Below are 13657 nucleotides of genomic sequence, written 5' to 3' on the forward strand. Positions count from 1 at the left end.
CCCCCACTATAGACAATGAAACCTCACTCTATGGCCACATCAAACTGCACATTTCAAGAAAAAAATACCGATAACGACAAAAAAAAAAAACCCTATAATATTCAAGATTATGTGCAAAGCATGATAATATGTGAATGAAGAGAAATAAAACCCATAAATTGAGGGTTTGTGTCGATAAATGAACAAGGGTTTAATAAAACCTTAATTTTCAGTTTTCAAGTATGAAAATCATAAATTTTTAGTAGGGGAGACGAGGGCATTATAGTCATTTTCAACTCCGTCGCGATAAAAAAAAATTCCCAATTTTTTATCCTTACATCTATCTAAACATCCTACGACTGAACGCTTACCACTTTTCACTTCCTCGGAAAATCTCTCTCTCTCTCTCTCTCTCTCTCTCTCTCACAGACGAGAGATGCAGAATAACGAAGACGATAAGAGCTTGCAACCCATTACACCGGACCACGACCTCTACACGATCCCTCACTATTCAAGTAAGTTTTTCTTTCTCTTCCTTTCTCGAATAAACCCTATACCCTAAACCCTAATAAACCCCATATCCCTCTTTCTAGATCTTATCCTTTCTTTTTTAAAAACCCTAACCACACTTTTCTTTCCAGGTTGGTTCTCTTGGGACGAAATCCACGACACAGAAAAAACCTCCCTAACCGAATTCTTCGACGGAACTTCCTTCTCAAAAACCCCCAAAATCTATAAAGAGTACAGAGATTTCATCATCAATAAATACCGAGAAGACCCTTTAAGAAGACTCTCTTTCACCGAGATTCGTAAATCGCTTATCGGAGATGTTTTCTCAATTCATAAGGTCTTTCTTTTATTGGAGGATTGGGGTTTGATCAATTTTAGGGTATTGTCATCTTCCTCAAATGAGGATAATCATAGAGGGCGCGTTGATGTTGTATCTGAGGATGGGCCTCCGAATGGGATTAGGGTTACTGCGGATCCGAATTCGTTGAAACCCTTATCTGGTTCATCATCTTTGTTGGTTGGGAATGAGATTGATGGAACAGATGATAGGGGCGGATTCAGATTGCCGCCATTGACGTCTTATTCTGATGTATTTGGGGAGATATCGCGGAAGAGGGGATTAGTTTGTGGGAATTGTGGGGAAGAATGTGGTTCTGGACACTATGAATCAGCAAAGGTATTCCTTCTCTCTCTCTCTCTCTCTCTCTCTCTCTCTCTCTCTCTCTGTTACTTTTCTTTAATATGTATGATGGGATGATTATTTGATTTCATTTCATTTCATTTCATTTAACTTGAAATGTTCTACTTTCATAAACTTCGAATTAATGTTTACTGTAGTGTCCTCGTACCACACAAATTTTGCACATTTATAATAAAAATCTTTTATCTGTCAAAATTAACTTTAGATCGAAACCCCAGCGGAAGACAAATTTCTAAAACGCAACATAGAAATACAAGGAAATTGTAAGTTTCTTCCCCAAAGTTGGCATATTAAAAACACCACTATGAGCCTCCAAAATTTCAATTATAAACTATTGTAGTTCTCCATATACCAAGACAGTAAGGGGCCGTTTGGATACGCGGATTTTAGAATCCGGGATTTCTTCAAAATTGTAGCTAAGAGACGAGAAGAAGCTGACTAGCTGTCGTTTTTGACTTCTCGCCCTTCTTTTCGTCAGCATGAGAGTAGCAGACCCTCCCATATTTCCATGTTTTAGAAATCTCAGGATGCATGAGAGATTTTTAAAACCTGAATTTCTCACTTAAAATCCAAGAAACGCTATTAGGATCATGGTTGCCAGAGCGGGAATCGAAAGCGGGAATCAAAGGCTCCCAGTGAAGAATCCTACTCAAGGTTGCCAGAGCGGGAATCGAAAGCGGGAATCGAAACTGGGATTGAAGCGGGAATCGAAGGCTCCCAGGGAAGAATCGTGCTTCCTTGGTTAGGACAGCATACAGCAACTTGATCATGAACCCTCTTTTACTGTTTTCAAACTAAAAACCTGGATTCTAAAATCCGCGTATCCAAACGGCCCCTAAGATCCCTCTAATTCTATTGTGGGCTATCTGCTAATGTCAGCACAATGTCATAATGACATCACACTAAGAGTCTGTTTCTCCCCCTTTTCTTCTTCTTTCAGGCTACAAGATTTGTGCATGGTTCAACTTGGGTTGCATCATGAAGATGGATAGTGTTTTAGGGACAAAGTCTCATCAGAAGTTCCTAAAACTTAATGATGATGGGTGTTCTATTGTCAATTCAGGGCTGGACAGGATGTTGGGAAGAGGAGAAGGGGGGAAGGGGATGTTGGTTTAGGTACCACGATGGAGAGATTAGATTGGCAGTTTCTAGCCCATTAGGTGTTAAGAGTTTCTAGGCCAAGGACTTCTGTGAAGCTTTAGCTCTCCTTGAAGGGGCTAATGCTTTTCCTTCTCATTTCCTGGGCCCTCGTGAAGCGGAGGGTGCTTTTTTTTAATGTGTTTATCTTGATAATTAGATGGAAAGTTTTCTTGAGGCCTGTAGGTACTGTCGAGATTCTTGACATACTTGAGGAGCTACAAATTTCTTTTCACCATGTTGCAAAACAAATGACAAGATCGCTGATGTCTTAGCAAATGACTGTCTAGGTCAGAGCTCTTTGGGGCTCTCAGCTTTTTCTTTCATTTTTTATGAGCTACTATGCATATTTTGGGATTGAAAGTTGTATAGAATTAGATTCACCTGTATATAATGATTAAAATTAAATAAAATAAGATATTATGAGATCCCATAATCAGAGAACTTCACAAATTTCTTGCACTTGACCAACCATTAATGGCAGCTTTATGACTACTGCCACTGGCATTCTTTTACCACGCGAGGAAAAAATTGATGACGACTTGCAACAAAGAACAACTGCAACAAGCAGTCACCCCAAGTGTCCAAGGAATTGGGCTTTATCAACAACCTCCATAATGCTGTACTAGAATTTTTTAGGGTTGTTTGTGACCTTATCTGCTAGGTTGTCTTTTTCAGATCTTCGGTTGCTCACTTCACCGAATCCATCCACCACCAACCTATCTGTTAACCTTTATTCAACATATGACATCTTATACCTTTCTTGTACCAATATAATTGCACATTGATTTTAGCAAAACAGGTGCTCAATTACATAGATGCTAGTCTTTTCTGGATTAGTTTTTGTTTGGCAACTTTTTATTTGCATATTGATTGTTCTTTAATAGTGTCTTACTGGAAACATGACCATAATAATTTGTTAGTCTCTGCAATTTGAATGTAAGCTGTGTCTTGTTGCAAGGCCTTCTGGGATATGTGAAAGACTTGTCGATTTTGGATGCGGATCTCTTTATCTTTAATCTTTTATAATGGTATTTTCTGTAACCATCTCATTTTTTATTTTCAGCAGGAAAACTTTATAATTTGCATAAAATGCTACAGAAGTGAGAATTTTAAGGGAAGCCATTCTGCAGATGATTTTAAGTTTGATGATCTCTTAGATGGCAGTGTTAATCATGGATCTGATACATGGGCAGAAGCAGAGACTATGCTTCTGTTAGAGGCTGTTCTGAAGCATGGAGATGACTGGGACCTTATTGCACAGCAAGTTGGTACCAAAACCAAAGTTGATTGTATTTCAAGGCTCATACAGCTACCTTTTGGTGAGCATATGTTGGGATCGGCCAATAGTAATGGTGATAATAAGAACTCAAGTATGCAAACAAGTAATATTAAACCAATGGAAGCTACAAGCGATGTTAAACCAATGGAAGCCCCTTCAGTTGACCCTCATGAGCCCACCAAAATTGATGATCAACATTATGAGTATACTTGTGAGACTGAGGAGATTGAGAAGGGTGATATGCTATGCCCTCCTCTAAAACGAAGATGTATTATTTCATTTGCAGATGCTGGTAGTTCACTAATGAAACAGGTAAGGGATATTTTGCCATTCAAGGATGTAAATGTCGGTTTGAGTGTCGGAATTCCTGCAAAAAATCTATATAATTTCAGTTTATAAAATTTTTCCACCGAAATTTCTAATTTTTTGGTGGGAATTTCTGTGATTTCTGTGGGAATATCCAAATTTTCAATGGAAATTTCTACGGTGAAAATTTTGTAAAAAGGGAAAAAATGAAATTTCACTGAAATTGATTTTCAAATTTTGTAATTTCAGGATTACATGCGAATTTCGTGTCGATCCCGACCGAAATCTGAAATTTCGGCCGAAAATTTAAAACCATGCTGCCATCATGCTTCTCATTTTGATCCGCCCCAAAAGCTGACATTGTTTATGTTAGGTAGCTCTCTTGTCTACAGTAGCTGGTCCACACATTGCAGCTGCCGCTGCTGAGGCAGCTGTTGCAGCATTGTGCAACGAGAACCCATGTGCTAGAAAGATCTTTGACGCTGAAGAGGATAATATTACCTGCGACTTTGGATATCGTACTTTGGATAAGGAGTCAGAGAGGTAGTTAGCATTTGATCATGTTTGTTATACACACTGTACCATATTTTAAAATATCTAATGAAGTAAATGGACTCCATTTTGTCTAAGTATGATCTCATCCTGGATATTACAGAGTCGCTAAGGTTGAGGATTCAGAGACAGAAGAGGTACATAAACAATCAGGTAACTTTCTACTTAAATCCTGTTAAATAGCAAAGTTTGGCCATCACGCTCTATTTAATTCTTAGATAATATAGATTGAAATATTAAAAAAAAAAGATAACATAGATTGAGTCCGCTCTTGGTCATATGGCACATTTCGCTTCTCTAATTTTTAATGCTTAGTTTTAATTTTCATTTTGCTTCATCAAAATATCTACTGCCATTCTCAAATGTTTTGGATGTAGTTCTTCCCAGAGACTTCACTAGACATACTCGCAAACTTCAAGTACAAATATCCTCATGTCATGTACAATGAGACATATTCAATGCTTTGTTTTAATTTTCATTTTTTTTAAAAGTAACGGATTTTATTAAAAACAATCGCAACCATATTATAAAAACAGGGATGAGTCATCCCACAATTATAACTATAGTTACAACAGGGATGAGTCATCCCACAATTATAACTATAGTTACAACAGCCCACAAAGGGAGGACTGCTACTTCGCAATGCAGCAGGAGACCGATCATATGCCCGCTTGACCCACAGTGCTCGCTATCGGAAAGAGGTTCAGCTGTCTCCATTGCATCCTTCTCCACCCCCCTTTAGCCAGCTGATCTGCATCCCTGTTTGCTGACGGCAGCTTATGATTGAATACTGGGTGCACAATCGAACACATATCCCTGATTTCTGTTAATGTGCCAGCCAATTTCCATGGGCCAGGGGCATTGTTTGTAGCCCACGTCACTACATTAGCGGAATCTCCTTCAATGACTAATTAATGACAATGATCTCACGTACCATCTCAAGCCCCAAAGAAGGGCTTGCTTCCGCCTCGTTTGAGTCACATATCCCAGTCAGTCCCAAGGATGATAGAATTATTCTTTCCCTCATTGTCACAAAAGAGTCATCCAATTAGTGATCGTCCTGGATTACCTTTAGAGATGCAACTCAAGTTGAACTTCACTGACCCTATAGGAGTAGGGATCCACTCAGGAATAGTCTAGCCATTGCACCTTTTTTCTAAAATGACTGTCCTCCAATTTCTTAAAATATCTCCCATGGTGTAGGAAGATAATATTTTGTTGTGTCTTCCCCATGAAACGGGTCGACTATGATATCAATAAGCATTCTTCTCACCCGATGTCTTTTTCTTCAAGGATATGGGCATTCCTTTATTTCCATACATGCCATATAGTTGCGAATGGCACCAGCCTCCAAAAGATCTGTCCTGCCTTACCAAAGGGTCCACTATTTCAGTATACAATGATCCTCTTGATTGATGAGGGGAACACCCAAGAAGAAGACCAAAGCTTTTTAATATGGCACTCCAAATGCATTAAACGAACTGGCAATGTAATAAAGCATGATAAGGACTCCTCTTCTGTCTATCCAAAGACACACAGGTGTAATAGTTTTAATTTTCATTTTGCTTCAAGTCAAATTATCTACTTCTGTTCTCGTTAGGTTTCAGTTATAATTCTTACCTGATACTTCATTGGAGCCATACTAGCAAACTTCAAGTACAAATATTCTCATGCCATGGACAGTGAGAAATACACAGCCCATGAAACTGCATCTACCGTCACTTTTCAAGTTAGACCCTGGGACTATTTCGAGGATTTTGAGGATTCGACTGAGATTTTAGCCGAGGAAATACTGAAGGAGTGAAAATCCACCTGGTTTGTCAGCGATTTATGGCAGATTATTAGTTGAAAATCCACCTGGTTTGTCAACGATCTATGGCAGATTATTATACTGCCTTTGGAAAACGGCCCTGAAAGAAGCCTGTAAAAGAAATCGGCAGCCTGCTGCTGCTAGTCAATCTGCTTAAGTCAAAACTCTGTTAGTCAATCGGCTTAAGTCGAAACTCCTTACTTTTACCTTAAACATTTGGGGTGCGTTTGGATTGCCAGAATCAAGAATTGGCTTCAGTCACCCATGTGGATCCGTGGCCCGAAATGGGGTGTCTACAAGCCTACAACCCATTACATACCAATCCTGATTCTCCTATTAATCTGAATTTTCCATTCCGATTCTGGTGTTTGGTAACCAATGGTTTTCAAACATCTCTTCTTTTCTGGAAGGTGGGAATGATTGTGTTCCTCAGGTTCAATAAAGTCATGACCATGGTTTTAAATTTCGACCGAAATCGGTGGAGACCGACACCGAAATTGGGGTTTTCCGAATCAGTAGTTTATTTCGGTCGAAATTTCGTTTTTACCGAAATTTAAGTTAAAAAACTATTTTTTATTATTAATTTAATATTTTATTGAAATTTCGGAAATTTCGCCCTAAATTTCGCATTAAAACTAATTTATTTAATTCAATGTTTTATTCAAACCTTTTAAATTCGAGTAAGAAATTTCGGGCGAAAATTAATACCAATTTTCGGGTCTAGTAAGTGATTTCGTCGAAATTTCGGTTTTTTGTGGGCCCGAAACCGGTACCGAAACCGAAATTTAAAACCTTGGTCATGACTCATCCGGCAGTCTCCAATCCAAGGCCAGGGAGAGGGGTGACCTCCACGTTCTTCACATTGGAACCCAAATAGGCTTTTGCAGTCACAAGTAGTTTGTTTTATGAAGAAATGGGTTCTGGAAATATGGGGTTTTTTGCAAAGTTTTTTTTTTTTTAAAGGGAGATTTTACCATTGGGGTTCTTGTCAGGGAGGATGAAGACGAGGGAGGGTGTTTTTGCAAACTGGTTTTTTTCCTTAAAAAGGGTTTTGCTATAGGGATCTTGGTGAGAGAGAGAGAGAGAGAGAGAGAGAGAGAGAGAGAGAGAGAGAGAGATTTTTGGGATTTAGATTTTCAGATTTTTGGAGAGTAGAATCTAGAATACCACCTCTTTGGGTGCTATCATATTCCGCCTGAAAATCCGGCGCCTTTTCTGCTCAAGCATTCCGTTTACGCCAATAAAGTTTTACCCAAAGGTCGGAATCTCCGGAGAGAATCAGGCACCGATTCTTATTTCTATTTCCGGCGATCCAAACACTCCCTTGGCGAAAAGAATTATAGAAAAATTGAGGAATTTTGTTATGACAAGCATGAGAAAAATTGTAGCATATGAAGAAGAAAGGAAGGATACAGTGTTGGAATATTTGTGGAACAAAGGCATTCAAAACATAGTAGAAGCCTGCAATTATATGGGATGGATGGAAATTAAACCGGGGAATCAACTATTGGTGTGGAGGCTCACGGTACAAACTCCCATGAGTGTTTGGAAAACATTTGTGATGGGCCATGAGCGGAAGCCGGTCTGCAGGGAAACCAATGGACAGTTCCTTATGCATTGAGAGATATGGAGGGAGGAACGATCATAATGAATGGTATTATGGAAAAAGAATCTAGTTTGATAGTAACGCAACGGATCAAGCGGGAATCTTACTTGAAGAGTACGATTCAAAAATTATCGTAGAATCCACTAGGAAGAAGAACCCTAGAATCCACTAGGAATGAAGAGGGAGAAGAAGAGAAGAACCCTAGAATCCACTAGGAAACAAGAGAGAAGAAGGGGAGAAGAAGTAGGAGAGAGAGAGAGAAAAGCTTTTGCTTTATTCAATATTCTATTAATTGTCTTTTTACATGTACAAGCTCTCATATTTATAGAAAAAACAAGAAAATAAAAAAAGAAACTAAAACCTACTGAATCAACAATATAACTCATGCCAATTAAAAACCTCTATCAAAAGAATGAAATAAAGAAAAATACTAATCCTGCTAGAAATAAAAGAAAGAAAATTCAAATACTAATCCTAGTGTCCTACGTCAGTCTCTCCCACTTGAATGAAACTCGCCCTCGAGTTTAGACAAAAATAAAGAGAATATGCTGAAATTTAGACCCGTTGTGAAACATATCTGTGAGTATGAACGGCTCGTCTCGATTTCAAATTGAAGTCCTTTCCATCGAATTATATACTTTCATTTGCTTGGTAATCCGGCGTTGGACTTGATTCGATTAGAAATCCAAGGCCTCAATAAACTCTTTAATCCTGGGCGGTTGAGGTAGAACGTAGCCTTTATTGTGCTCAGTATGAACAACGTCGTCATAGACATAGGGTAAATCTCCGTGCGCTGCAACTAAGAATTTTATCGTGATTCTTCGCCAAGTGATATAGGCTCTCCAAACTTTCTAAATGATGTTGGCGGCATATTTTATGCATAAGTAATCAACTTGAGTGATTGTTTCTCGCCACCAACTCTGAATCTTGATTGCAGAACTGATGTACCCCTTAAAGTTGTTTCTGGCCCAATACATGTGCCATGTCTTTTGGATTAGAAGGCACTTTTTTCTTTGCACGTACTTTGGCTTTTTGAGCTTTCTCTTGTCTCAATATAGCTTGGATTTTTAAGCTCTCGTGATAGGTAACTGGCGCGAATTCTTTTTTAAACTCATCAAGTAATTCATACCAACGATTAAATGTTGATTGTCCTGATCGATATTGCTCACGTTCCATCTATATCAATAATGATTTGGCATGAAGGCCAACGGTCGCTTTGGCACACTTAATTGTCTCTGCGTGGCTCAGGCCATATTTATCTATGTAATCCTCAATTGCATCAATCCATGCTAAACATGCGGACTCGCATTCGCTGTATCCAAAAAATGACGTGACTAACCGTAGATCCACGAGGTTAAGTAAAAATGAAGAAAAAGTAGTAAAAGTGAAGGTAAAGGGTCGTTGGATGGTAAAAAAGGAGGTTAAAGAACCAAAAATTGGATGTTGGGTTTGGTGGCAAAAGGAAAATAAGAAAAGGAATTTGGTTAATAGGAAAATCAAGGTAGGTTATGGGTTTTGAATGGGTAAAGAAGAAGAAAATGTATTGGTTAACAAGATAAAAGGACCAGGAGGTGGCATAATTATGGGTAAGTGACTGCTAGCTATGTGATGGAGAGTGCAAGGGGTTGGGTCGACTAGAGTATCGAAATGGGAATCCAATATGCGGCTGAAAATTAGGGACTTCAAGGGCCATTTTTTGGTGAATTAGAAAACTGGGTTAGACAGCTAAAAATAAGAGGAGTTTTGCTATTCTTTATTAGATTATAGTGGGCTGTTAATAAGCCACAAATAAGGAAACTTTTATTAAGCTAGCTCGGCATCTAACTTTAGGTTCTTTGAATGAAATTGCAACCATTCATAAAAAAAGGGTTAAGCATATCATGAGCTGGAAGAAGATGGGCAAACTAGAGAGTCACGGGTCTTGGAATTGGAAGAATAAGATTGAGAAACAAAGCATTATTGGGCAAATGGCTACGGAGATATGGCGATTAGAAAGAAGCTCTATGCCATAAAATCATTGTGGATAAGTATGGGAGGGCTTGGGGGATTGAGGGGAAAGAAACCACTTGTAGGTAAAGGTTCGGGTGCATGAAAGTCTATCTGTGGTCCTAGGTTACTTTTTGAGTCTTTTGTTAGATTTTGGGTAGTTGGCTAGGAGGGTCTTTGTTGTGCCGTGTATTCCCGAACCAATATCTCTTAGCGATCAATAGAGGGTTTAGACTTTAGAGTGTGCGACTCTTAAGGAGAGGAGAGGAGAGAGAGAAAGAGGGGGTGTTCATTAGGCTTAGGCATGACCTAAAAGATAATGTAACAGAGTCTCAAATCGTTATTAGGTGTGCTTTCTTATTTCTCACCTCGTTCTCTTGACAAAAGAGTGGATTCCAATTACTCGAGGCTCATTTTTAATGTATTCGTTTTTCCAAAGTTTGACTAAGCAGGAAGGAAAGGCTCCCACCTCTTAAGTTTTTTGAAATCATGTGCTCCCCCATGAGTGTCGGCCTTTGCTTGTTTGGTGACAAAAGAAAAGATTAATACCTCGTCAGCCGTTGTATTCTTTGCAAGAAAGCGGGGCTGTACATTGATCATCTTATGTTACACTGCCCTTTTTTTCTTGAAATGGCAGGATAATTTCATTAAAAAGGAAGAGGGCCGAGATGGACCCCAACCAAAAATACAATAGAGAAAAACAACAAAAAACCAAAAAGAAAAAATACACAATACAATTCTCAAGGAGGAAGGAAGTCAAACCACTCCAACTCCAACCTCCTAACCCCACTCCTAGCCAAAGAGTCTGCCTCCCCATTAGCGGACCTCCAAACATGATTGAAAACAATAGATGAGCCCTCAATTAAATCTTCTATTTCATCAAAATAGAAGAAAATCTCCAAGGAGGCGACACCAACCCCTTCAACCATCTAATCACATTCCAGGAGTCTCCCTCCACAATAGTGTTACACTGCCCTTTTGCTCACTTATTTTGGCGTTCTATCATCAGAGATTTTGGGCTTGCTTGGGTGTTCCTACAATCAATCAAGAAGATCAACTTGCATTAGGGAGGTGGGCCTTTTGGTAGATCTGGAAGAGTACTTTGGGGCCCGGTACCATATGTTGTGATATGACATATATGGAAGGACAGGGATGACCGCATTTTCAAGGATAAGAAGAGGTGACTGGGAAGGATAATTTTAGAAATCAAGATAGACCTCATCCATTAGGAAAGAAATGACAAAAATTTCACCAACTACGGCATGGGATATTTTGAGAAATCGGAGGGCTATAATATGAGAAAAAGCTTTGAAAACCCAGTGGTTGGATTAAGCTTAATTTTGACAGAGCTCTTAAGGGAATCGTGGTTGTGCGGTATTGGAGGTATATTCCGGCCCAATGGTTGGATTAAGCTTAATTTTGACAGGAGCTCCAAATGTAATCATGGTCATGTGGTATTGGCGGTATATTTTCGGGATTCAATTGGAGATACTCTACTAACCTTTTCTGGTCTGGTGGGTGTTTGTGATTCCAATAACGCGGAAGCAAGATCCCTTTTATGTGGTTTGAGAATGCATACGAGTCTCTGAAAGGTCCTGTAGTTATTAAAGGTGTTTCTTCAAATGCCATTGCATGGGCAACCAAAAGAGCAGTTGGTCCTTGGAAAGTAGCAGGTATCATTGCTGAAATCAGAGATTTGTGCTTCAATCTAAACCCATAATTTCAGCATTGAGAGCTACTAATGAACGGGTGAAAAAACTAGCCAAAGATGGAGCTGAGAAGGCATAGAGAAGGCAAAACTGATCATCAGCAAGCTCTGTCCAATAGAAGAAATAGGGTTGGATTCCTTTATAGTTTAGGTGGGATTACTAATGGGGTATCTGCTGTAATACTTCTTGGGACACCTCATCCCATTTGTGGCATTTGCAGGCACGTACATAATATTTTTTTTCTTTTTTGAAATGGCACTTACATAATATTTTTTGCATCGTTAAATCCTGTTATCTTTCAAAAACAATACATAGGGACCAAAGTTGATGGGTTTTTTTTAAAATATTATTATTGATCACTGATGGTTTTAAAAAAAATATTATTGTTGATCTCTGCTGTCACTTCCTTTCAATTTCAAGATGTTCATGATATTCTCCACAATTAGGATTTACAAGGTAAACCAAGAAGCCAAAAGTACTTTTTTCTCTGTCCTTTTTCAAGAAATTTTATGTTCTCCCTAATAATACAAACATTTGCTAGGTTTTGCCGATAGATATATTCATGAAACTATTCTTTTGTAAATGCCAAGAAACTCTTGGCACTCAAGAGTTTGAAAATGCAATGAGAATTGACTTTTTCCTGAACATCAAGTTCCGATCGTTTTATGATGGTGGAATCTGGTTGCTGCAATTCTTTTCCACAGAAACACTGGAGACCACCACTCCAGAGAAAAAATCTGGCCTTTCGACATTGCAAATTCGAGCTGCCATTGCAACAGCTGTTGGGGCAGCTGCTGCTCATGCCAAGTTACTTGCGGACCAGGAAGACCGGGAAATTGAACTTTTAATGGCTACCATGATCGATACACAGGTTCGGTGCTCTTCTTCTTCTTGATCTGGTCTTTGATTCCATAACCCCATGCTTTGAACTGTAGGGCTCATGATCCATGCTATGGGCAACTCTTTTTCATGCCTTTTTTTCTCTTTTGGGTCCTAAAAACAGCTCCATGTACTGAGTTTCTATTTACTTTTTTCTGTATGATTCATAGATGAGGAAGATACAATACAAAATCAAGCATTTTGAGGAGCTGGAGTTGATCATGGAAAAGGAATACAGCGAAATACAGAAGGTGAAAGAGTCTATTCTGGGGGATCGGATTGACCTTTTACAAAGGGCTTTTAAAGCAGGGATTTCAAGATGGAGAGGGATCCCAGTTTTGTGAAATGTTTGACAGGTACCATACTGTAATGGAGTTATGCTACTGATTTGTACTCTTTCTATGGCTAAAAGAAAAAAAGAAAGAAATTATGCATGAAGATATTTAAGCTTCTTTTCAATTTGTATGTCGTCTCTGTCTTTGAAGTGGACATTGGAACAGACCCCCATTTTTCATGGGGCAGTGAGTTCTTGGAATATATGAACTTTTAATCTAGTGACCAATTTGGCTAACAGCGTGCCGTTTTCCTTCCTTTTACCATACTTATCCTGAAATTTTGAAAATATTAAACTGCAAAAGTATGGTGATAAATTCACAATATTACCAAACCAAATTTTGAGACAAGGTTAAAGTGCGAAATGAAAGATAATTTTAAGGTTAATCTCATTCTCTTTCAAAACCAAACAGGTGTTTCTCCTTATGCGAAATTTAATTTACTTTGGGGTATTCTCCATGGATATCAAGCAGGGGTTTATGTTATCATTGGATAGGGTAGACTATACAGTCAGGGTTGTCAGTCCCAGAGCTTCATTCAACATAATTATCCAAGAGGGTTGGCAACCCCAGAAACTACTTATCCCATGGAGAACAGCTCCAGTTTATTTGAGATTCTAACCCTGTTTTCGATCTTCTTTTTGAAGAGGTAAAGACTTTCACAACATCCAAAGGGAAGAATAGAATTTGTTAAACCATTACTCCAAAGGGTTGTTATACAGTGAAGCTCAAATAAGGAAACTTGTTCAATGGTTCCCATCTGTTGCAAGTGCTAACAAATAAAAATAAATGGTTTGGATTATCGATAAGCAATATCTGAACGGCTAGGCTTTGAGAAATATGCTCTGTAGGTGTGTTCTTCCAATTGG

At 38.7% G+C, this 13657-nt stretch overlaps 1 protein-coding gene across 1 annotated transcript; it reads left to right on the forward strand.

Annotated features, from left to right (window-relative positions):
* The first annotated feature begins 331 nt into the window (after window positions 1–331).
* Window positions 332–13027, forward strand: SWI3A (SWITCH/sucrose nonfermenting 3A). The gene is made up of 7 exons (XM_077371663.1): window positions 332–494; window positions 621–1165; window positions 3393–3920; window positions 4288–4457; window positions 4570–4619; window positions 12282–12448; window positions 12627–13027. Exons 1-7 carry the CDS (start codon window positions 416–418, stop codon window positions 12798–12800), a joined length of 1713 nt encoding a protein of 570 aa, XP_077227778.1. The 5' UTR covers window positions 332–415; the 3' UTR covers window positions 12801–13027.
* Window positions 13028–13657: the final 630 nt, after the last annotated feature.

The sequence above is a fragment of the Tasmannia lanceolata genome, unplaced genomic scaffold, assembly GCF_043159265.1.
Source record: "Tasmannia lanceolata isolate RefF3 unplaced genomic scaffold, GAP_Taslan_0.1 ptg000037l, whole genome shotgun sequence".
NCBI lineage: Eukaryota > Viridiplantae > Streptophyta > Magnoliopsida > Canellales > Winteraceae > Tasmannia > Tasmannia lanceolata.

Bases quoted from the DNA above. Each gene is read 5' to 3' on its own strand.
- SWI3A (XM_077371663.1), top strand. From the start codon at position 416: ATGCAGAATAACGAAGACGATAAGAGCTTGCAACCCATTACACCGGAC. The intron at 495-620 runs GTAAGTTTTTCT...TTTTCTTTCCAG, and splicing joins CACGATCCCTCACTATTCAA to GTTGGTTCTCTTGGGACGAA. The intron at 1,166-3,392 runs GTATTCCTTCTC...TTTTATTTTCAG, and splicing joins GACACTATGAATCAGCAAAG to CAGGAAAACTTTATAATTTG.